Source organism: Parus major, chromosome 19, assembly GCF_001522545.3.
Source record: "Parus major isolate Abel chromosome 19, Parus_major1.1, whole genome shotgun sequence".
Lineage (NCBI taxonomy): Eukaryota > Metazoa > Chordata > Aves > Passeriformes > Paridae > Parus > Parus major.
This window is the reverse complement of record NC_031787.1, coordinates 9,254,531-9,278,508: the sequence shown is the minus strand read 5'-3', so window position 1 is coordinate 9,278,508 and position 23,978 is coordinate 9,254,531. Positions and strand designations below refer to the sequence as shown.

Sequence of the window (23,978 nt, the reverse complement as noted above, 5' to 3'; positions counted from 1 at the left end):
CGGCGCCCCACGGTCACTCCACACACAGACGTGGATGTCACCCTGCGGAAGAGACGCTTCCTAAGCACACAACTACACACGTCCTGACAAAGCACGACTAAGACATTTCTCAGACAATTCATGCAGCCGCGTCACATTTCTGATGCACCTGAAACTTCCGACTTCCTGCTATTGTATCTCCGGCCGACACTGCGAACACCACACAGCCTGAGGGCCAGCCTCAAATGCTGCTGGAATTCAGCTCCCCCTCGGCTTCCCAAAAGAACCCAGCTCCGTTTGAGGCCAGCTGAAAAGCCCTGAAGGAGCTTCCTGCCCCTCCTTCAGCCGCGGTGTGTGTGCGTCCCCCCGAGCGGGGCTTGCTGACGTTGGTTTGACTTTTAACTGGAGACATAAATAAATATCTCTTCAAAGGCCTCAACACTGAAAGATGGATCACAAGGTTCTATGTTCTGGTAACTCCTCTCATTCAAAACTATCCCTCACCCATCCTGGAGCCCTGACGAGTGAACGTAGTTCAAATTTGAAAAGAGAATAAACCAAGACTCCCCACCACGTACACCACTGTTTGTCACTGATGGCCTGCCTTGCTTTAAACCCTCAAAATCCCCTTTTGACAACAGTGGCGTGTTTGTAACAGCAGCCAGACCGAACCTACGAGGAGAAAGGAATGCAGCCGGTCAGACCGAGCTCCCCAGAAGAGTTCGCGGCCAGTTCCGTCCCTCCAGGCAGTTTCTCGCTGCTCTGACCGAAGAACGAAGCGAAACGCGAGCAAAGCTAAATCCCCAGGCCAGCCAGCGCGGGCAGGAGCCAGCTCAACTCTTCCACGGAGTCAATGAGGAGCTGCGAGGCCTCTGCTGCAAACAGCCACGAGATCTTTAATTACCCCGTTTGATACGACCGAAAATTCCCCACATCCCTTCCCGTGCCTTCCTTCCTGCCTCTTTGCGTGGGAGGCAGGACGGGCTGCGGAACAATGGGCCCGCAACGGGAGCCGCCCCCGCTCAGCACCCCGGGAAAAAGAGCGACCCAAACGGCTCGGGGGGAGCCAGGGGAACCCGAGGGTACCGGGGGAGAACGGGAACCCGCCTGGCATCCCGGGGAGGGCCCGGGCCCGGCCCTGCCGTGGATACACGGCGGGCACAGTCTGGTCGGCGGCCCCGCTCCGCCCGAGCCCCGCGAACGGCGGCACGGCCTGGGACAGGCTCCATCCGCCCCGGCCACCGGGGCAGCCAACAGAGTCGGCTCCGCTCCCGGCCCCGCACAGGGCCCAGCCTCACTCACTCACCTGCAACAGCTGCTCAGGCCCGACCCGACCCGGGAACCGCCGGCCCGGAAGAGTTTCCGCGGCTCCCGGCGGGCGCAGCGCTGGCGGAGGCGGGGCGGGCCGGAGGAGCCGGAGCCCGGCGGTGCCCGCTGAGCCCGGCTCGGCTCGACTATGGCGCAGGCGGCGTTGGGCGCGGCGGGGCTCCACTTTGACGAGCTGAACAAGCTGCGGGTGCTGGAGCCCGAGGTGGCGGCGCAGACGGCGCAGCTCCGCGAGGAGTGCCGGGCCTTCGTGGACAGTGAGTCCCGCGGGCCGGGCCGGGCACCGAGCGCCTCCCGGACACCTCGGGCCTTCCCTCGCCCCTCTCATCTGATTCCAACCAAATCTTACTACGTGGCTGTTTACTGTAAACTTAAACGTACAGCTGCGTCTAAAAACGATACGACAAAGCGACCATTCGATCTCTTTAGGGCAGTTCTGGCTATCACTTGACGATTTTTTTTTCTTTACAGAAACAGCAGAATTCCAGAAAATAGTGGGCAGCTTGATTGAGCTCGTTGATCAACTGGCCAAAGCTGCAGAAAGTGAGAAGATGAAGGTACTGTGCAGTTAATTGCTGGCTTCTCGTGTGCACTGCCCTGTGTGAGCCCTCTCTCTCTCCCTCCCTCTCTCCCTCCCTCTCTCTCTCTCTCTCTCCCTCCCTCCCTCCCTCCCTCTACAGCAGAATAAATTATTCTCTGTCAGCATCCTGCTGGCATTCCCATGTGATTAACTGGGCCTTTAGAATTGATGTTAATGTTAATACTATAATTAATATAATGATTAATGAATTAATGAAGCCTATGACAGTATCGCATAACTCCCATGTGTACCAGTCCTGCTCTCCCTGTCTGTCGATATTTCTGCACAGAAACAGAACGTGTGTTTTTTAATCACTCCATCTTGGTAGAACTTGTCCTCCAGAGGCAGGAGAGGCCTCTGGTAGCCTGAGTTTGTCTGGCTGTAGGACCAGTGCCCAGTGTTGTGCGTCCAGAAGAGTCACTGACTGTGTTCTTCCAGTTCGGGGGAAGCCTCAGAGGCCTTACCCCTGCCCAGCCGTCAGGAGACAGCATCACCCTCCCTGATTGCTGGCATGGCTGAAATGCCTCGAAGTCAACCTTTTGGGAGGGAAAGGGGCTGAAGGAGTTAACCCAAAACTCTCCACACGTCCCTGCCTTGTCCTGCCAGGCCATCGGGGCACGGAACCTGCTGAAGTCCATCGCAAAGCAGAGAGAGGCTCAGGAGCAGCAGCTCCAGGCTTTGATAGCTGAGAAAAAGATGCAGCTGGAAAGGTGAGTTTTGTGTTCAGTGTTTGGGGTGTTGTGCAGGCTGGGAAGGCTCAGGGCAGACACGGGGCTGACTGCCTGTCCTGTGGGACCCTTGGCTGGTTCAGACAGCCACACCTGCATCAAAGGTGTGTCCTGGCCAGAGCACACTGAACAGTGCCATGGGGTTACCTTCAGGCCATGGCACTGTTCAGCAGAGAGCCAAAGAAGGGTCATCCCTGAGGACTTCAGGGCTGAACAGAGGCAGCACAAACTAGGGCAGTGCAGAACATAAAAGGCATCTGCAACAGCCTTGTGTCTGGCTGATAAAGGTCCTTTAGAGCTGCTCAGAGTGACTCAGGCAGCTGCTGCTTACAGGTGACACACACAGCCCAGCTCCCCTCCCACCTGCCAGGGGGCTGCCCTGACCCACCTCACACACCTGGGGGTCCTGGACCCTCTGTTCTGTCTTGCAGGTACCGGATCGAGTACGAGACTCTCTGCAAAATCGAAGCGGACCAGAACGAATTCATTGACCAGTTCATTTTCCAGAAATAGAGGATTTTAAGATAAAAACCAGCTCACATGGAAAGTTGACCATTCCAGAATCTTGAGAATTTCAGAAATATGCAATTTTCACTGTGCAGGAGTGCAGATGGTTTGTACAACAGAGGGGCTGTACCTCAGTTTGAGTGTACTGTGGCAATAAGGAGGGCTGACTGCTCCCAGCTGCACAGACTGTCCTGGCCTTTGATTTTATACCAGTTTTGTACAGTCAGTAGTTCTAATTCAAATTATAGTTGAATTAATGCTACTGGTGCTTTGTTGTGTCTCTTTTTGAACTCTAGAGCTCTTTCATAGAAATCAGAAAATAAATTATTGTTCTCAGACTGTCTGGCTGTACCAGAATTAGTTGCTCCTGCTCTGTTATTTTTCAGCGTAAGAGCTTAGACACAAACAGCAGTATCGGATCTATACTGCCTGTTACTTTTTCTATACAATTAGAAAAAAATCCCAGAAATGTGTGATTTCCAGAATAGACACATTACAGACACAAAAAAGCAGAAACTACATGAGAATTAAGATCTTTGAACTGTTCCTGAGGAATGTCCATTCAAGAGTGTCATAATCCGAGAGCTGAATCCTTTTGTGGGCATTATTAGGATGGAACACCAGGCTGATGAGGGAAACCATTCCAAGTGTCAGTGACACCAGGAGTGCACAAACTATATATATCTAACACAGGTGTGAACTCAAGCCTCGTGTTGAAGTGCAAATAGATATATTTTGTGTATGTCTTTAGCACTTCAGTATGGAAATGTTGCCCTTTCCAAAGCCTGGGGAAAGCTTCAACTTTTACAGAGTGAAGTCTAAAACATACCAGTAGTGCTGGAGCAGCTTCATGGGGCCCGTCACCTCACCAGGCTCCAGATCAAAACCAACCCCAGCCACTGAACTTCTACCTGTAGTTGTAATTTATGCTTGTATTTACTCTGTGAACTCTAGTGGTCACTGTAAGTCCCTTCAGCCATTCCTTGAAGAAGACTGAATGCATTTTAATGCGTTTAGTTATTTATTTCCATACCAGAAGTGATTTTTAGGGAAGAAAGAAATTTCCAACTCCTTGGTTACAATTTCTGAAGTACTTCAGAATCCTCTAGGCAGTACTCCTGGTTGTCAAGGGTAACTTTAAGCATTCATAAATCCAGATTTTGGCACATTTATCATTGATCAGACATTTATAATTAATCAAAATGAAGCAGAGCAAAGGCAGTGGAGATTTAAAAGGAAGGGGCAAGGAAGTTAACAACCATGATATGATTTGAAATGCTTCAGAAGAACAGCTTTGCAAATCTGTGTGTAATGTGTTAGGGATTCTTCAAAATATGTGGTTGGAAGACATTATTTCCTATTTGAGTGGTTTCCAAGCAGTCATCTTGGAAAAAGGGACCTTGGAAGAACAGTATCAGCTGCAGAGCGTGAGTGAGTGAGTGAGTGACTGAGTGAGTGAGTGAGTGAATGAGTGAATGTGTGTTCCCTCTGAGTTAAACATCAAAGGGTTAAAAGTCCATTTTCCTGGGAGAGTGGCCTTGCACAGACCCAACCCCAGGCTGGCCCAGGTTCCTGCCAGAGCAGTGTGTGGTCAAAGCAGGGCTGTGCATTCCAGCCAATTCCGTTTTTCCTTGCAGCAGCCAGGGCTCGGGGAAGAGCCGCTGCAGCCAACACGAGGGAGACGTTTGTCCCAGAGGACTCCGCCAGCATAGGGTCGGAACCAAATGCAGCACAGATGTGGTGTGTATGCCTTCCAGAGCCAGCTACTTCCTTTTCCTCTTCTCCACGTGTTTGTAGTGGGGGTTGCAGAGCATGGTGAACAGGAGCAGCAGCGGGATCAGCAGGTAGGGCAGGTAGATGGAGAGGAGCACCAGGCGCTCGCGCAGCGTCTGAGGGCCCGCGTGCTCCGACTTGGAGAAGTCATGGAACAGGATGTGGGCCAGGATGGCAAACAGAGTGGTGGCTACGTGGGTGGAGTAGATAATGGAAGGAGTCCTGATCCATCTGCAGCCACCTGCAGAAGCAAAAAGGAAACAATACTTAAGTATTTTGAAACAACCAGAATTCCAAGGCTTGTGACAGAACACTGACTGCTGCCTCTCTGCCAGGGTAAGCCATCACTCAGATTGAATAGGGAGCAGAAATAACCCTCAGTACTAGTAGGAACCAAGGAAATTTCTCTCCCCGATAGCAATTTAGAACAAAAGAGCGATCCCAATAGTTTTAAAGTAACAAAAGAGTACACAGGCCTGACCCAGACCTTTAGCTGCCCTGGAAATTAGCCAGATGTCAAATGCTGATGCTGGTTACACAAATGGCTGCACCTGACAAGGGCCTGTAGTTACAAGGTTCCTGACAAGCTTTATTCTGTGCTGCTTTCTCAGGTAGAACACTCAGATGGGCCCTAGCAGCCTGGCCCTCCACAGTACACCCCTCAAAACCCCTAATCATGATAGGGAAACGTTCTCTGCTGCAGCAGCAGCAGGTGTCCTACAAAAATGCCCCCAGGATACATCCTCAATCACCCCAGTTTCCCCCCACCTTTCAGGAAGGCGTAGGCGGCGATGGGGAAGAAGGGCAGCTGGAGAAAAGCTTCACAGTAGATGAACGCCTTGAACCACTCTGGGGGCTGCAGCATCATGGGGTCCCTGAAGGCAGTTGCATACTGCTGCAACAGGTCTGTCAGCTGAAAAAACCCAAACCCCAAAACATCAGTCAGTCACTGAGCATCCACTACTGCAGGGCAAAGCTCGTGATTCTCAATGGGATGAGGCCAGCAGGGTGGGAGTCCCTGGTCCTGAGCAGCGCTGGGGGCTCCTTCTCGGGGCTGCTTCAGGGGAACAACTCAGCACCAGGATTTGGGCTCTGTCCGTTGCAATTGGTTTCCCTGACAGAAATGTAAACTCCAGCATGGCTGTACGGTGGACTTTGACCTGAGAGATATGCATTGAGATCTGCTGGTTAACTATTAATTGAAAAAGGTTCCTATACTGGAGTACTCCTACAGGCAATTCCGATGGCAAAAACCAAATCACCAGTTGTAAAGCTCAAACAGGAGGTGACAGCCAACCGCACCCTGACGATGAGGGCTGAACTAATTATCTGCCACCCAACCGTTATTTTAACTGATTTTATGATGTTCATTTTCTTCCATGATTTTGTTCAAAACTCAGCAAACCAGAGATTTTTACTAATAAATTCGGTCGCTGGCAGGCGTGCTCCTACAGCGGCAACAATTCCCTGTTGCGTTTTTGGCAGGAATTTGAGGAAAACTCGGGATGGGAGAATGGCCGGGGCCGCAGGAGCCACGTCCCGAGCACGTGGCGCCGGCCCCGCTCTGCCGCAGCCTCAGGGCGCCGGTGCCGAGAGCGACAGCGGGACAGCGAGGCCATTCCCAGGGAAAGGATGTCCTTGTGGCAGTCGTGAAACACCCTCAGCCCGCTCTGGGCAGAGGAACATCCCCCCTGCCATTCCCGGGGGGAGCAGTGACCCCGCACTCGTTCCCCGGGGGCCTCCCCGGGACGGGGACACGGAGCGGCCGCATCCCGGTCACGGCTTCCAGCAGCAGCATCAGCCACAGAGCGACCGCGCGGATGAAGCTTCCCTCTCCCATTCCCGTTCCCCTTCCCGTTCCCATTTCCATTCCCGTTCCCCTTCCCGTTCCCATTTCCATTCCCGTTCCCGCTCCTCCCCAATGAATGACCCGGCTGTGACTCATCCCGTGGGCATCAGCAGCGCTTCGCTTCCAGAAGCTCTTCCACACATTCACCGCAGTTTCTCTCCCCCCCCGGCGTCTCCACACACGAGATCGGCCGAAGGCCGCCCCTGGCCCCACCGAACCGGCGGATGCCCCGCACGCATTCGCGGAACGAGCCCCGGCCCGAGCCCCGGCGCGCTCCCCGGCCCCACTCACGGCCCGCGGCGCGATCCCGGCGGGCAGCAGCGGCTGGAGGTCGATGAGCGCCGTGATCGGGATGTGCGAAAGGAAATAGAGGGCGAAGAGCCGCTCCCGCCACCTCGGAGCCGCCGCCATCGCCGCTCTCGGCCCCGCCCCCCGCGCTGCCCCCCCCCCCCCCGCGCCCGCCAGCGGCCACGTCCCGCGACCCCGCCCTGCCTGGCCCCGCCCCGCCCGGCCCCGCCCCGCCCGGCCCGGCCCGGCCCCGCCCCGCCCGGCCCCGCCCCGCCCGGCCCCGCGCCTTTCCCCGTTCTTCCCCTTTTCCCATTCTGTCCCCGCCCTTTCTCCTTTATCCGGCGGTGCCGGCAGCCGCGCCCTCGGCAGCGCGGCTCTGGGCCCCCTGGGTCCCACACCTCGGGCCAAGCCATTTCTTCCCCGGACGAGCTGATCCCGAGTTCCAGAGCCCAAGCGCTGCCCGGGTCCCTGTACAGCCCGGCCAGGCACGGCAGGCTCCGATTCCCCCGTTGCTGAGCCGGGTCCCGGTGCCCCCGGGCGATGCCAGCACTGCAGGACCTGCCCCAAGCGGGACCCGCACCTCCCGTGCACCGCGGGGAGAACGGGAAACCTCACCAAGGCCCAGCAGCCCCGGGGAGAGCAGGCAGGAAAGAATGACGCCAGCACCGCGTTTTCAAATGTCACATTTAATGTTTTCACCACTGTACTCCAAATCTACATTTTACAAAGTGACCAGCAAGTGTGCCACATTAACTGACCAACCTCTGAGATTTTACCTTTCATACCAGTGTCTTCTGGGGCTCGATAATTAAACACGTTTCTCATTCAAGTGAATTGAAATGCTTCAGTTGGTTTTATTCTGAGGAGCCTCATAAAAAACAAAGATATTGCACCATCTTTGTTCAGTTATTCAATGTTTGTCTCTTTCACAGCAAATAATTACTTCATTGAAGTTAAAACTTCCAAACATAACTTACTAATAGTCTCCAATTCCAGCTCAGATCACTCTTGTTGAAAATACTCTGCTAAATACAGATAACTTACAATAACTTTAACAGTTAATTGTCCATAACAAACACCATGGTTTCTCTCCAGACCAAGGCTCAAATTTTAAGACCACCTTTTAGTATTCCTTTGTACAGGTGAAAAACAGTCTTCAATTTTCTAGTCTTGTTTTAAATACAAAAGTTGGAAGGGACATTCAAGTTTCAAGTCTCCACACTAAACTTAAAAAAAAAAAAAATCATGTGGAGGTAAACAAACCAAGTTGTATACTCCAGGAGGTAGAGGCCTTCAATTTGTGTTCATATATACATATGCACAGAATTCAGTGTTCCAACAGAAAAAGAATTAGCCAAAAAGTAATAAAAGTTATTTACTACTGTGACATTTCAAGACTTCCACAGCTTTGCCTAAAGACACGAACACAATTAACAGAATTCCCTATGTGCTTTTTTTTTGTCCTTTTCTTTTTTTTGTTTTTTTTTTTCTCAACTGTCCAGTGCAGGAAAAAGTTCTCACAAAATTTCACAGACCTAAAATGTGCAAGCTAGTTTCTCTCTATACAGCAAGGATGTCAGGGATCTCTGAAATTAGCCCATAAATGGAATTATTTACACACATAGAAGATGCATGCTGGGGGGTTTTATGTAAGAAAGAGCAGAAAAAACTTCTAATAAAAATAGATTAAATATATATATATATTTATACTGGGTAAGGAAACAGAAGTTTAGTCTCTCCTAGTCACAAACTCATTCTCTCTACTCACAACATTTGATTTTAGAACAGCACACATCACCATCACAGCTCTAGTGAGAAGCTATTTATAGGGTTGGGCATTAGGGGACACGGCCACTTCCCATGGCCACGGCCACCCAAAGGGACTTCATGATTGGTCGCAGTCAAGTTTTCTGTATTCCTTAGTTTTAGAAAACCCAAAATCTTCAGGAATGGCTCAATATCAAAATGTATGTTTATCTGTTTGTACAATCTCACTTCAATAAAAAAAAAGGAAAAAAATAAAATAAAATAAAATAAAAAAACCTCCCCAAATTTGGTTCAATTCTGTTTGTTCTGAGCTGAGCCATCACAGCTGCACTAGAATTCATAAAACACGTGCAACTCTGGGTAAAATATTTTTCTTCTAAAAGCACAACCACTTTACAAGATTAAAAGTCTAGTACATTTCTAAGTATTATTCATATTGTACAAGTAGTGGTTGTTAATTTAAAACTTCATTAGTAAAATTACAGTACAAGCATGATTAACCTCCAGAATTGCAAATCCCAGACTCCAGTGGAAAGCTACATTACATCTTCAGTAGTACGGGGTGCTCCGGTCACTCCCACACCAGCGGCGACGGCGGCATCTCGGAGGGCTGGGCGACCGTGGAGCTGCACAGGGGACACAGACACCAGAGCTCACTCACAGGGCTCACAGCCACAGCCCTGCTGCTCAGGGGGACCCAACGGCCCGGGGACACCAAAACCCCAAAAACATGAGCCTGCCAACAGCAACCAGCACTGACCACAAACATTCCTTTACCTGCCCTCAGTCGCTGCTTCTGGTGCCTTCACCATGCAGCTCTACAATCAAAACTACCCAATCTTCCCAATTTCAGTTTCAGTCTGACTTCTGTTCTTTCACACAAAAACATTACTTGAAACTCTTGCACGTTTTACTTAAATTCTAGAAGAATTCATAAAAACAGTTCACAAGGATTTTATCTATGGGGCCCTTCCTACTCTCAGGAACTGAAAACCTAAAACATTCTGGATGTGTGAATTCTGTACTAGTAATAAATGGGAATTAATATCAGATGTGATTACATACAGTTACCTAATAAAGCTCTTAAAAGCAGCAGACTGAGGGTTGATGCAGAGAGGCACTCTGTTTCCTTTCTGCTGTTCCAAAATGAACTGATGAATTATTTCTGTACACAGGAGAAAAATACAAAACAACACAGCATTAACACTTCTGGCTTCAGTAAAATGCAATGTCAACACTGGAGGGAAACAGATCTTCCCTTATTGAGAGTACATTTTAGTGAGGATAACAGCTCCAGCTTCCCTAAATCTGACTGCTCGGCTTCAGCTCCTGGCTGCTGCTGCCCCTTTCTGCAGGACAGCTGTGGAGGTCACACCTCACAGCCCCAAAATGCCACACAGTGAGTTCACCTTCCCCCAGGGCCATCCCTCAGCTAAAGGATCAGGAATAGGGCACCAGGGACGGGCGCTGGTGAGGTTTGAAACCCACAGATTTCTGCAGGCCAGCTTGTGCTTGTACCATTGCCTTATCTCAGAACACTTACAATTCTGTTCTTTTGGTGAAAAGAAATTTCCAGTGTCTACTATGGAAAAATACCTAAAAGAAACCAGCACTGGGGTCACTGTGTGGATCCAGAGCACAAATCCCAACTCCATCCCATGTCCCCCCTGCTGCAGGGGGACAACTGCACGTGCAAGGTTAACTCCTGCTCACCTTTAACCTGCCGAACAGAACTGAGGTTCTTCTCAAAAGTGTCATCGAATTTGGGATTAGTGATGGGTTCAAAATCACTGGTATAAACTCTGCCAGTCGAAGTGGAGAAACAACATTTGCACATACAGGTGTGGTACCGCAACCGCCCCTCGTCCAGGTAGGGGTGAGCTAAGGCATCCTTAGCAGATATCCTTTTGGACTGGCAACAGCAAGGAAAGGGAAGAGAGCAAGAGTGAGGGTATTTTCAGAGCTATTGAAACTACTCATCGATTAATGCTCAGTTGTTTTATAAACCCACAGTGGTGTGAAAGGAGGGGCTTGTGTCAGGCACTGCCAGAGCTGCCACTAGAGGGAAGCTGAGGCCCATGAACCAGCCTGGCTGGGTGGCACTGACCTCCCCACTCACGGCCACCACATGGCTTGTAGGAACATGCTTTTCAACGCATTTTTTTTCTCCAGATAATCTTACAATTATGACTCCTGCAATAAATCAAAACAAGATGGGAAAAACAGCATTCTAAGTGTTGAGGGAGTCAGAAAGGATTTTTTTTTTTTAAAATTTGGTTATGGTTTAACATTTCCATGGTTCTGTTCAGCAAAGCAATCTTAAGGTTTTAAAAAAATACACTCCAAAGGCAGTGCTTCTAAATGCTTCTTCAACCCCCAGACTCCTCCTTTGCACTGCAGGCACTCTGGTTTACATTTGCAATGTTGGGGGGGGTTCTTTGGGAATGAAATAATTAAGATTATCGATTCCAATATCAGATTTTCTCGTGACAATTCTCTACAATGTCCCAAGAAATGAAATCCAAAATCCACAGCAGCACATTTTTATTAGAAAAACAGATGCTCAGTGGAAAAATGATCCTGCTCTGTGATTGGGGATGCAGGAGGAATTTTTTGTGTTTTGCAAGACCAGGAACACCCCCGTGTCCCTAATTAGAACTGCATCAAAGTAGCTGATGTTCTGCTACCTACACCCAGCTCGGAAAAGAGCATGACTCACGCACAGCCTCATCCTTCCCACTGCCAGAGCTTCCTTCCCAGGACCACTCGGTTTGAAACGTGAAACCCCCATTCCAAGAGGAACTGATTGGCCAATTGTATGATATTTTTACATTTTTTAATGGACCAAAAGTACTGCAATACCAGCAGAGGGAAACCAGCTAAAGCAGTCCCTGACTTAAAACACTTAAATTTAAGCACCAGACAACAAAAACTGTTCAAACCAGAAGTGTAAGAGATGATTTTCAGTCCTACTTACTGGATCAAAGACCAACATCCTGCAAAGGAGATGAACTGCTTCATGTGTAGCTTGACTGGAGAGTGTATACAGGACAGGAAGGGATGGCTGTAGGGGGAATGGGAGGAAGAGAAGCACAGAGTGTCCTGTCAGATCCATCACCAGGAAAACCCTGCTCCCACACACACTATTCCACAGTCAGCAAGGACAAACTCCTTGTTAAAGGGGACAAGTGGGACCCAACATTTTCCAGCATGACGACAATCCCCATTACAAAGCCCAGCAACTGTAATAAAGGTCTAATTTATCACTGTTTCCCTTAGTTCAGATGTAATCCCTAGAAAAACCTGCTTTTATTTATGTATTTTCTATAGAGACACCACTCCCAGCTGTAGCTGCTCTGGGGTTTGATTAACTTCATTATTCATTTTTTAATCTCAGTCCCTCCCAAATTATGGATTTCTTTGCTTTTCCTTGCCCAGGCAATCCACAGCTGACTGACAGTGACAGAAGGACTGTACTGGATGTCACAGTAGCTGTAAATTTCCCAGTATAAATAAGAATTACACCTCCACAGTGACATCAGTCAAAATTAACCCTGAACTGCCGCAGAGAGCCCTGAGCACTTCCCAGCCCTGGTTTCCCAGGGCAGCCTATGGAACATAAAGCTGCAGTGTTTGGTAACTCTCCTCCTCCTGGCTTGCTCTCCCACAGCAGGAGGGATCTCAACAGGCAGGGGACGGACTCCACATGTTTTCCTTTGGGAAAGGGGTCAGCAGGGACAGGGACAGCTCATTCACCCTGGGGCTGCCAGGGGCACAATTCACTTGAACTCTTAAATACCAAACTGACAAAGTCTAGGGAGTATGTAAATACCCATTTTGCCAGCACACAGTGAGGTAGGGGGGGTTTAATCAGAAACTTCTCGCATTAATCTATTTTTACACGGAGCAGCAAAATGCCTCACCCCTCTCTCCCACTGTGCTCACCTACGGCGAGTAAAAATAGTTGGTGTGACAAAGCAATCGCCCGTTTCTAACTTGGGTTTCTCTCCCTATTAGTCTAATTAGGGAACCAGTAACATTTAACCATTTACAACCAGCAAAAGCTCCATTTCAGAACATGAAAAGACAGGAATCTGCACTCAAACATGAAGTGTGCTTCAAATTGAAAACAAAAGTACCATTAATCACCTGGATGATCCACATCCCCTGGTTCCAAGGTGCAATGAGCACACCAGCTCCCATGGCACACCGTGGAGAAGGAGTATTGTTTTCCCCAACACACACAGAACTAACTCAGAGTGTATTTCTTACAACTTTGTGGCTACAGGACATTAAATCTGTAGTGGAAACTTTTTATACCATTTCACCTCACTTGCTTTTTAGGATTCCCACCATCCTGTGGGTTTAGGAGTCACAACTCTTCTAGCACATGATAGCAGAAAAATATACTTGACTTAAAACTGGTAGAGAAAATCTGAAGGAAATCCTCCTATTATTAATGCTCAAATTAAAAAACCCTGTCATGAAATGGAACAGCGACAACTTTATGTAGTGGATCCAAAGTGTCAGGGAGGCAGAACTCACACATGTCAATAATAAAGCAGATGCAATGCTCATTTCTATGGTAACTACTATTGTAGTGAGCAGATGTGAGAAATTACTTCAACATGCAGAAAATAATGATGCAAACTTAACTACTGGAGCAAGTACAGGCCAGTATTTTTGTTAATTTTGTTAGCAATCATAAAATGACCCTATTGGAGGGCCACAGAGCCTTAGCCCTGCACTAGAGATGTCTGCACAAGCATTTCTTTGTATCTGTTAACACTATACTGCATTTGCCCTTTTTATTGCCCAGTCAGCACAATCACTCCATCCTGCCTTTTTCCTTTGGTTTGGTGTCTTTTTTACAACTAACTTTTACTCCAGTAGTGTGGAATGCTGTGTCTCAGCTTTCAGCCTCTTGTTGGGCCTTCCTGAGCAGTTCAGGTCTGAGCTCAGGTGTGCTGAGACCCAGCTCACCCTCTGGGTTTGGGGCACTGGAGGTTCTTCCCTCGGCTCTGGGCAATTCTAACACTCCTGATCCTGGCAGTGCAGCAGCCCTCCAGGGCTTTCTGAATTGTACTGTCAATTTTAATTGATGTCTCTTGCCAGTACTAACACTTAAAGTGATTTAAAAAAAAAAATCTTCATTCAGAGTAACTATCAAAACACTGTCACCTCAAGAACAGAGAACTTTCATCTGGGTCATCCAGACCACCAATACCCCCAGGGCAAAAGCCAGGAATGCCCCTGACTAGTGAAAAGCCCCCTTGTCTCCACAGCAGTCAGACTCACCACACATCAACGCCGTCCCTGAGCACCACAACCACCCGTGGTCAACTCAGCCCCACTCCCAGGCACAGACAGATGTGAGACCAAGCATCCAAGCTGAGTATTTTCAACCAGCAGGCAGGCCATGGAAACTTAGTGAGCATGTGAAAGCCTGAGTCCTGCCCAGAGGAAGCCCTGCCTGTGGGGCTGTGTGGCTGGAGGCAGCCCTGGCAGTACCTGTTTATGAGGACCCCTGAGTATGTGTGCCTTGGCGCCTTCACAAGCCGTCCTCATCGCCTCCAGCGACGGTGTGCCCAGCAGGTCTGTGATCAGATCCAGCTGCATGACAGAGCACACAGGACACAGCTCAGACAGGGGATGCATTCCACTACAGCAGCACATTCCCAAGCTAACACAAACTAACATCCTGTCCCTGTTCCCTGGGAGCAGAGCCTGACCCCCCTGGCTGTCTCCTCCAGTCAGGGAGTTGGGCAGAGCCAGAAGGTCCCTCCTGAACTCCTTTTCTCCAAGCTGAGCCCCTTTCCAGCTCCATCAGCCTCTCCTGGGGCTCCAGCCCCTTCCCAGGTCCATTCCCTGCCCTGGGCAGGCTCCAGCCCCTGCAGGTCTCCCCTGAGTGCACCACTGCCTCCAGGAGCAGGTGCAGCAGGGAGTGCTGGCAGGGAGAGGTGAGGATGGATACCTGCTGGATGGGACTCTGTGCCTGGAACAATATCCTTCTGCCAAGCAGCTCTGCAAAGATGCAGCCAACAGACCAGATGTCGATGGCATTGCTGTAGTGCCGGCTGCCCATCAGGATCTCCGGAGCGCGGTAATACTGAGTGACAACTTCCTGAGTCATGTGCCGGGATTCGTCTAACTCTTCCACCCTGGCCAATCCAAAATCACAAATCTAAATTGAGAAGGTAAATAAAAAAATTAAAATAACCAAAACACCTTCTGCATTTCAAATAGGCAACCTTCTGGGAAGGAGGCAGGGAATCCCCAACCAGCATTTAAATACATCAGATAATCTGCTGCAACTGCGTAAGCCAGGGGAGAGGGGACAGGAGGAAATTACATTGCTTTGTTCCACTGACAATTAAACTTCCTACAATTTGATTTGCTCATGACATGTCTCAAAATATTAAAGATTTGGCTCTACTCATTTGGGCTTGGAGAATTGTTAAAAATGTCTTGAACCAGAAGTGTTAAGAAAAGAGACCAAACTTTGCCAATTAGAATTCTTAGCAAATCCCTGTAAATAACACTGATTTTTTGTGTTTGGCACAGCTGTACAACACACCTCAGTCCTCCAAAATTCCTTATACCCAAGGTCAATGGAAGGGCCTCAGGCATTGGTGTCGTCTTCCCCTGAGGAGCACAGGGACACTGAGGCACCCCAAGCACCCCCTGCCCTCCCAGGCACAGGAGATCCCACCCATGTCCAGCTCAGGAGCTGCCTCTCTCTTACTGTCAGAGATGTGAGAGGGAGAAAAGGGGAAAGACAAATGGTTCCTGCATTTCTACTTTCTAAAAAAACTGTAGGATTTTTTCCCCATTTACACAGACTTTCAGGGAAAGTGTTCACATTGAATGTTTTTTGTTTAAAAATTAACAACATACACACACAAACATCTTCAATAAATGTAAGCAGCACCTTAAGGACACAGTTGCTGTTCACGAGTAGGTTCCCTGGTTTAATGTCTCGATGTAAAATGCCAGCAGAATGTAGATACTTCAGACCTGAAATATTAAAGGAAATTAAAATAAGGGGGTTTTTTCCCTTTTAAAGGAAGGCTGACAACATTTTCCCAGAAGGTCTGGCAACTCCTGATCAGCAAAGACTTTGCCTGTGCCTCAGTTTTTGTGAGTAATTCCCAGCCACTAGTGCACACTCAGTCACTTAATGACAGGGTAAAATTTTTGAGTATATAAAATAAGCAAAAAAAGGAATTTAGTAGTCTTTTTATAAAGACCCCCTCCCCCCAAAAATCCAACAAACAACAAAACATCATCTCTCTGATTATGGCATGGATACTCTGCTAATTCCCACACTGGAATTTTCAGATACCTCTTACTGCTCTGTTTTTCAGTAACAATTTTTACCTTAAGTGGATATAATCACACATATTTACCCATCTGGTTCAGCCTAGGGTCTTTTCTATTCCTTGATTCTAAAAGCATGACTTTTCTTTCCCTGACAATGCTTTAAGGAAGAATGCTCTTGTAGCTACAATAATTCATGCTTGGTATTTATTCAAATATGAAATTAAAAGAAGTTCCTCCAGGAAGCTTATTCAAGATGAGAATGTCTTGAAAGCAAACATTAAGAAAAAGAAAAAAAAAATATTTCTATGACATAGTTTTCAATAAATTTAGAAGCAGAAAAATTACCTCTTAAAATCTGGTAAAGAAAAACTTTGACATGATCCGAGCTGAGTGGCTGAGGAGAGACGATAATCTTATGGAGGTCACTCTGCATCAACTCAGTGACAACATATCTGCAGTTCAGTGGTTAAGGAAAAGCAGAACAGGCACAGAATCTCTTGAAACATTCACTAACTCCTGCTTACTCGAGCTCTTACAGGTCAGAACTATCGAGTTAAAAAGAAAGCTGCTTCAGAGGTCAAATTCTTAGAGGAATGAAAGTAAAAAATGGCTTGCAAAAGAAAATTAGTCCATTGCAGTTTGCATGAAGGTACTTGTACAAAGTTACTGAAAGGCAAATTCCAACTGAGACTGAGGGGAGGTGGCTCCCAGAGGGGCCTGTGTGTGTCCAGGAGCTTTCAAAAGCAGTGAAATAGGGTGAAAGCTGCACAGCTGCACCAGGGATGGGACCATCCTGACAATGTCCTGGCTGTGGGACAACAATAACACACGCAGAAATCACCACAGTAAATACTGGGGGCACTACAAGCAGTAACTAAAAACATTAACTAGCTTTAAAAGCTTCGTTTAGCCAGTCACATTTGAAACAGAAGTCTCTGCTATTATCACATTTGTGGCTGAAGGAGGTAAAACACATTTGCCCCACGTTAACTGATACAGCCAGGTACTGAATGTTCATTTTCTTTCATTTATACCCAGCCAATGCTCTGCTTTCATCTGTTGCTCTACAAACCCTCTCCAGCCAAATCCCTGTTGGCCAAAGGACTCATCTGCCAATGGAACACCACACAAAAACTCATTTTATAAATTAAATATCTCCAACTTTTTGAGGAAAAAAGTATTAAAATTGCATTCATAAAGAATTCATAAAGAAAAAACCCAACCCTGCAGCACCATAATTTGTAGCCCTCTAATTTTTCTTTTCCCTTAGCAAAGACCCTTTTAAATATTTATACCAGACTTTTAAAATTTGCAGTTTACCTTATTATTTCCATTCAATTTACTGCAAAATATTTTTAAAAACCCAAAAGCATTACTCTGCACTTTATTACGATAAGATTTTTGTTTTGCTATGCCACAAATCCTCCTAAATCTCAATCCCGAGCATAATGTCTCCCAGATGTCTCAACTAGTTGCCATGCCAACTAAAGCAGCTTAAATTAAATGAGGGTCTGAAATGGCACCTGCACCACTCCAGGTCTGGGGCGCATTAAATAAAGCCCTCGGCAGGGCTGGGAGGTGCCATTAACGCCGGCACAGCGAGCTGATTATCGCCAGGGATAATTGCACAGGGGCCGCGAGCAGAGGCTCCGCGGGGACGGTCAGTGCTCTGCTGGGACCCTCAGCACGGCTGGGACAGCCAGCACAACAAACAGCCCAGGACTGCAGCCCCCTCCTCACCCTGCTGCCTGCAGGCTGCTCTTCTACAAACCACAACCACCGAGCGTGGGGCGGCTGCCGCCGCTACCCAGCGCTGCTACCAGAGAGAAATTGCTCCTGACAGCAGTAATTAGTTAAGTAGCTGTATAAAATTAGATCTACAAATGTACCAATTTGCTTCAGAGTACTTATCAGAGCAAATGCGCAGCACAAAATAACTTGACTTGCTCTGCTGGCTGGGACCTGCTGAGTTGGTCAATTTTATAAAGTGACAAATAAACATTAGAAAGGGATGGAGTGCCCTTGGTGATGTGGCACTCTCATCATGGCTTGGACTGTGCTTTATCTGCACCCCTCAAACCCCAATTCTAGGGTCTCAGGAGTAATCCTGGCAGTCTATGCCCAGCTGGTTTGGGTGCTGGCCCAGAGGAACTCACCACAGTGCTGGATCAGAAGGAAAACCTCTCCCAGGACGAGCACATGCTGCTGGGACAGCACGGCAGGCACTGACCCTCACTGCCTGCAGCAGCCCACCTCACCTCGCCCCTCTCTGCCCCACAGATACGAGGGACCTACCCCCTAATCCACAGAAAACAGTTCTTTCACCACTGTGAAACTCACTGCGCAGCTTAGCTGCTATTGCTAGTCAAACCTTTTCCAGAACCCACCCCTGACAAGTGGTGACTTTTCAGCAGCTTCTGATACTCACTTTAATGGGCCAAGTTTTCAAAAAGTTACTACAGAAACTCTGGATAGTTCTTAAAGAACATCCATGGGTATGCAGTTGCTCAATTCACTATCACAATCACCCGTAGAAGATTTTGTAATTGGAAAAAAGAGATATCCATCATTCATTTTTGCACTAGGTGATACTGGCAAAAACATCAATACCTGTACGATTCAAAATTGCCACAAAGATTTTCAACCAAAAACCTCATTATTAATTCATATTGTATCTTAATCTGAGTGTTTGCCAGGAATTTTCATCCTAAAACAAAAATCTCACTAGATTAAAATTCCTTTATTCATCACATTTCCTAAGAAATCTTTTAATTTATCATTAAAATTTTAAGGTGGTTTTATAATTAGTTCTCCTTAAAAAATACACTCTGCAATTCCTGCTGGTACCTATGAAACACTGAATAATTGAGATGAACTCTACCAGCTCATTTGCAACACATCATTCATATCATTTTAATCATTCTTTTATTACATTTCTTTCCCCAAAAAGGGCACTACAACTCTTCGGAAAGAACAAAGGATATCACTCAGTCCCAACTCCAGCCCTTTACACTTTTATCACTGTTCAGCATGTCCTACTGTAAAAATGGAACAATCCTATGATATCTTTAGGAACTCTACTAGTGGATCAACAAAAGCAGCTTTGACAGCTACACTCTCAAATATGGAACATCTTTACCTGATCTTCTTCAAACCAATCCCAAGTAAGTTCTCCTTACACTACAGTAAGTAGAAACACATCCAATTAAAAACGGGTATATAAATCAAAACATTTACTAATTCATTCTTTTAAGGACTTTAGGGGTCCTAAGTGCACTTATTGAAATTATTTCAAAAGAAAGGACAAAGATGACTACACAAAGCAATAGTCTTCTATTGCCAGTATTAGAGGCAAGAAATTAACAAAAATATAAAAAAAGATAGCCCTATAGAATACTACTCAGAATGACTTAGAAGTCAGTTAGCCATGAAGAAAACTAGCATTTTGGTTTTATATTCAAAACTTGGCAATAGCTAAGCTCATAAAAATAAGCTTATCCCATTTAAATATTCTTGATTGTACAATTACACGAAAGGAGTAATCCTTAACCTAGATCTGATTTATAACTCATATGACTTGTTCTAAATGAGGGCATTGAACTAGTGCACATAACCAAAATCCCGTTTTTGAAGACTACTTATATGCTCTTCATGTGAAAGAAATATCAAAGCAGAATTTTAAGGTTTTATCTAAACTCAAATGAAAAAGCCCCAGTACAGCACAGCAACATTTTCAACTAAATAATGTTTATCCACCAGCAAATTGTGCTGTACTTTGGTTAAAATCACCACGTTGACTACACCTACTTTCTTCACCAATCAATCCAAGGTATTATATAAATAGATCAAACCATATTTTAAAAGTTCAGGTTACCTAAAAATAATGACAATTTCCCACCCATTAATTGCAAAGTGGGTCATACAAAAAAGTAGCTAAGACCCACCAGCAACAAAACCCAACCTGCCCAAGTCTAAGCACAGGAGTGGCAAAGGACTTCTCCCACGAGAGTCAGAGCCCTCCCCACTCAGGGATTCACTTTCCAGTATTTTGGAAAGCAGAAATTCCCTACTTCATGACTAGAAGCCAGCCTGAGCCAAGTTTGAAAAGGAAAAAAGACCAAACCAAAACATGACACTCACATTACGTTTTTCCCTCAAATTCACTGCTAGAACACAGTTCCCCATAGACAGCTTGTACCTGTGCATCAGTGACTCAGAACATCTGTGGGACACAGCTCTGGGCAATGTGCTCTGGACCAGGACAGAGCTGACCAAGGAAGGCCACAGCCCTGCCCAACCACTGAAGCCTCTCTGATTAGTCAAGGTTTCAAAGCCTGTGAAGGCAGAATTCTCTGAAACCACCACAAAGTCTTTTCAAGTACTAATAACTGAGAGGAGATTAATTACTGGATGTAGTTTTCAAAAAAAGATTGTGGAGGAATCCCTGTGAGCAGCAGCAGGGCCTGCTGGTCAATCCCACACTCCCTGCACACACTCGTGGGATCCGAGGCTCAGATCAGTCCTGCACCATCCCACCCCCAACACCACCTCGGAGCTCTGGATGCTACAGGTTCACTTCTTGACATCAAACTGTCCTGTCCACATGCAGGCTCGAGGTTTTTGTGGTTACATTTAATTGATTACACCAACTACTGGCTGTTTCTAAGCTAATGTAAATCACACCTGCCTCAATTAAGTGTTCTATTTTTATATTTAGGATACATTTCTTCAAAATAGTCGATGTGTGGAGGCTGGAGGATGTCGAGGGCAGAGAGTACCTAGAAAACACCACACAAGATCAAGGCCTATTCCAGTTGAACAAAACCAAATCCCTTTCAAAAAGACAGGTTGCACGTTTCTCACACGGCTTTGTTTTATTCTACCCCACAGACCAATGTCCTGTCCCCGCAGGTATGAAAATTTAATAACCCACCATGTCAGATATTCTGTACATTCAATGTCTCTCTTTTTTAACTCAATAATTTTTTTCCACCTGTTTGAGTAGCAGTTTGAAAGCACAAATTTATTTATCCAATAAAAAGTGGTTTCTTTACACTATATATGAACATAACATCTCTGAAATAAGTAATTCCAGCAGAGAAATGTAAAAGCAGAACATACTACACTTTGTTCTGCCTTTAGTCTTTCAGACTTTTGTGATTCACCACTTCCACATGGGAATTGCAAACCCCAAAGTTGCTCCCATTCTGCATAAGCAGCTTGGTGGTAGAAAAAGCAAAAGGAAGAAAAAATGTAGCAAAGCAGCAGCAGAGAATTCATATCCTCTCACAGAAAGAGATACTCCTTGGTGTGGTTATTTCAATCCTATCCCAGGAATGTTCATGACATTTGGGCGAAGCACCCAAACTTCAGATGTACTTCAAACTTCATGGATCAACCCAAATTGCATTTAAATGTTTTAATTTAATCTGACTGCACCTAAAGCAGATTTGGTAGAGGACCAACAAAGGGGACAGGACCATGGAGTACAGAACAGCTCAGAAGGAACAGTGTCCAGCTGACACAGCTCTGTGCAGCCTGACATTTACCTAAAGCATGAAATAAGACTGGGCAGAAGGGTACTGATTGTCAGTTTGCAAACACTTTGGAGGGGAAATCATGAGTATCCTTAGATTCTTGATAGTTTCATTTTTATACTGTTTGTAACAGTAATATCTGAGTTTCCAGAAAATCTGATCCTTGTAAAATCAGAGAGCTCTTAAAGCATTTTAGATATTCTGTAACTTAAACCAAAACACACTTCTGTTACAGAGAGCTCCATTTTACATTCAGGTTTTATAAAGGATCTCAAGATTACTTTGAATTTACTTACATTGTCATGCTTAAAAAAACACAACATCTTCAGCTCCCGGAAGACCCTTTTACAAGAGACCAAATTTTGGAAGACGTTGGGCATCTTTTTGAGTGCAACTCTCTTTCCATCTCGTGGATCTGTTACTGACCTACAGAATAAAAGATAAAGAACATCACATACTCCTGTTATACAGTTTTTTTAAAGAAGAAATCAGTATTTTAAAGTTTCTTATTGTTCTCAACTCAGTGAGTCAAAACAAGGTGAAGACATTTCTAGGGAAAAAAGCATTTATGTGAGGGCACTGAGCACTGTGCTGCAGAACCTGTGTCACACAGATGTGACCATTCTCTGATGGCACAGCCCAGCAGTGCCACACACTGAGCTCATCAAGACATCAACACCAGGATCAACACCGCCTTCACCTCCCAAAAACACCTCATTAAAACACTCTCTCAGTTGCCCAGATCAGATTTTATCAGGTCTATTGCTCACTTCTTCCTCTCCAAAGAGGGTAAAAGATGTAATAAAGCTGTTCTGACAGAACACTGGCAAGTGAAAGACTATTTATTGATCTATCACCAAACCACTCACATCTGGAGAAGCAACAGCACGTGGTATCTAAGTTTTCACAAACGTAAAACAGGCGTGACATTAGTCTTTCTCCCACACAACTTACGGAATGCAAGTATAGTAGCTCAGGAATTATAAGGTGCTTTGCACATGGCAAGTATTTTAATTTAAAATAATTGGATTCTGAAAATAGAATTTTATAATGAGAACCATAAAACTAGAGCAAGGAGATTATGGTGCCTCAATTCCCAATCCTGGTTTTTAAGGTGAGTTTCACTACAGAACAGAGTATATGCATATTTTTACTGAGATGACCAAAATAACTTCAGTCTCAGTGTAGTGTCGAACCCACAGAAGAATCCACATCCAGCTCTGCACCCTGGTAACTACATTTGTCCTTAAAAAATTGCTGGCTTTTCTCTCTCATGTGACTCCTCAACAGCAGACATGCAAGGTAGCTTCTTATGCCTCAGGTCCATGTTTTAAATATCTGAATAAAAAATTAGACCGGAGCATTAAGATACCTACCTCACTCCCAAGTACTACATCTGATTTCAACCCAATTCAACCAACCCAAAATCAGTCCCAACACCTCAGCCAGACACCTGTTAACAGCCCTGCACATTTGTATTTTAAACAAGGGGCAAGGGGGAACTTGGGAAAGATGATATCATACTATTTCTGTGGTGGGAAACACAGCAAAAAAGAATATGAAAAGGTCTTTTAATCCATGATGCATTTCCTGTTTTCTCCAGGACTTCTGCCTCTTGCTTCAAGTGGTGAGAAAGGGCAAGAGAACTGCAGAGTTCCAGCTCACAGGAAAGCAGTTGCTGAACACCTGAAAATCCTTTCAACCACTACCCCTAAAAATATGAAGGGATGCCCATGTTTTTCTTGCTGACTGAAGGCAGAGTCTAAAGTTTTGAGCCCAGATTTCCTGACTTCTGGGATTCTCCTGCTGCTGAGCAGGAGAAGGAAGCGCTTGAGGAACTGCTGGCACTTTGTACCTTGCAGTACCATCAGTACTGTGAATTCTCAGCCTCCTCCCATACACGGAGCTGCTGTGCAGCCCTGCTGGGCAGAGGGAAAGGTTTGATAAAACAGGTATCTTTAATTAAATAACAAAACTACAGTTTAAGTTGATAGCTACCACAGATCTACCAATGCTGATTTTTTTACTAGCTGTGGGACCCCTTTTAAAAACCAAAAGGAGCTGAACACGTGCAGAGCCATTGAAGTTCACCTCTGCTGTGCCAGGCCTGCTGTGGCTGCTCTGCTCTTCCAAATGTCTCCATACAATAACAACTAGTTTGGGTTAAGAGTCTTTTCCTAGTCTCACATGGAGGAAGGAGTTCAGTGGGGTACCTGTGGCATCCACACTTAAGGCCAGTTTATTTTTTCTTTTAAATAACCCACTTTTACAAACAAGTGATGATCCCCTGCAGTATCCATCTGGAAAGCAATTCCTCTGCT

General features: G+C 46.3%; 3 protein-coding genes across 7 annotated transcripts in view; 1 reads left to right on the top strand and 2 right to left on the bottom strand.

Moving 5' to 3' along the window:
- The first annotated feature begins 1,384 nt into the window (after positions 1-1,384).
- Positions 1,385-3,477, top strand: IFT20 (intraflagellar transport 20). The gene is made up of 4 exons (XM_015647022.3): positions 1,385-1,562; positions 1,777-1,862; positions 2,492-2,595; positions 3,045-3,477. The coding sequence occupies exons 1-4, from the start codon at positions 1,436-1,438 to the stop codon at positions 3,124-3,126; spliced, it is 399 nt and encodes a 132-aa protein (XP_015502508.1). The 5' UTR covers positions 1,385-1,435; the 3' UTR covers positions 3,127-3,477.
- Positions 3,478-4,103: 626 nt separating this feature from the next.
- TMEM97 (transmembrane protein 97) lies at positions 4,104-7,176 on the bottom strand. The gene is made up of 3 exons (XM_015647021.2): positions 7,034-7,176; positions 5,662-5,806; positions 4,104-5,134 (listed from the first exon to the last, which is right to left on the bottom strand). The coding sequence occupies exons 1-3, from the start codon at positions 7,151-7,153 to the stop codon at positions 4,884-4,886; spliced, it is 516 nt and encodes a 171-aa protein (XP_015502507.1). The 5' UTR covers positions 7,154-7,176; the 3' UTR covers positions 4,104-4,883.
- A 521-nt stretch (positions 7,177-7,697) lies between these two features.
- NLK (nemo like kinase) overlaps positions 7,698-23,978 on the bottom strand; it is a 36,294-nt gene continuing 20,013 nt past the window's right edge. For 3 of the 5 annotated variants that reach the window (XM_015646498.3, XM_015646497.3, XM_015646499.3), the window contains 10 exons: positions 21,954-22,083; positions 20,843-20,898; positions 16,466-16,572; positions 15,729-15,814; positions 14,772-14,981; positions 14,309-14,410; positions 11,775-11,861; positions 10,511-10,709; positions 9,869-9,962; positions 7,698-9,423 (listed from right to left, as the gene is read on the bottom strand). In XM_015646498.3, coding sequence (XP_015501984.1) covers positions 9,369-9,423; positions 9,869-9,962; positions 10,511-10,709; positions 11,775-11,861; positions 14,309-14,410; positions 14,772-14,981; positions 15,729-15,814; positions 16,466-16,572; positions 20,843-20,898; positions 21,954-22,083 — 1,126 coding nt within the window. In that variant the 3' untranslated portion in view covers positions 7,698-9,368. Of the gene's footprint in view, positions 9,424-9,862; positions 9,963-10,340; positions 10,394-10,510; positions 10,710-11,774; positions 11,862-14,308; positions 14,411-14,771; positions 14,982-15,728; positions 15,815-16,465; positions 16,573-20,842; positions 20,899-21,953; positions 22,084-23,978 lie in introns of those variants that run through there. The other 2 variants (XM_033518966.1, XM_033518967.1) reach the window with 2 other exon arrangements.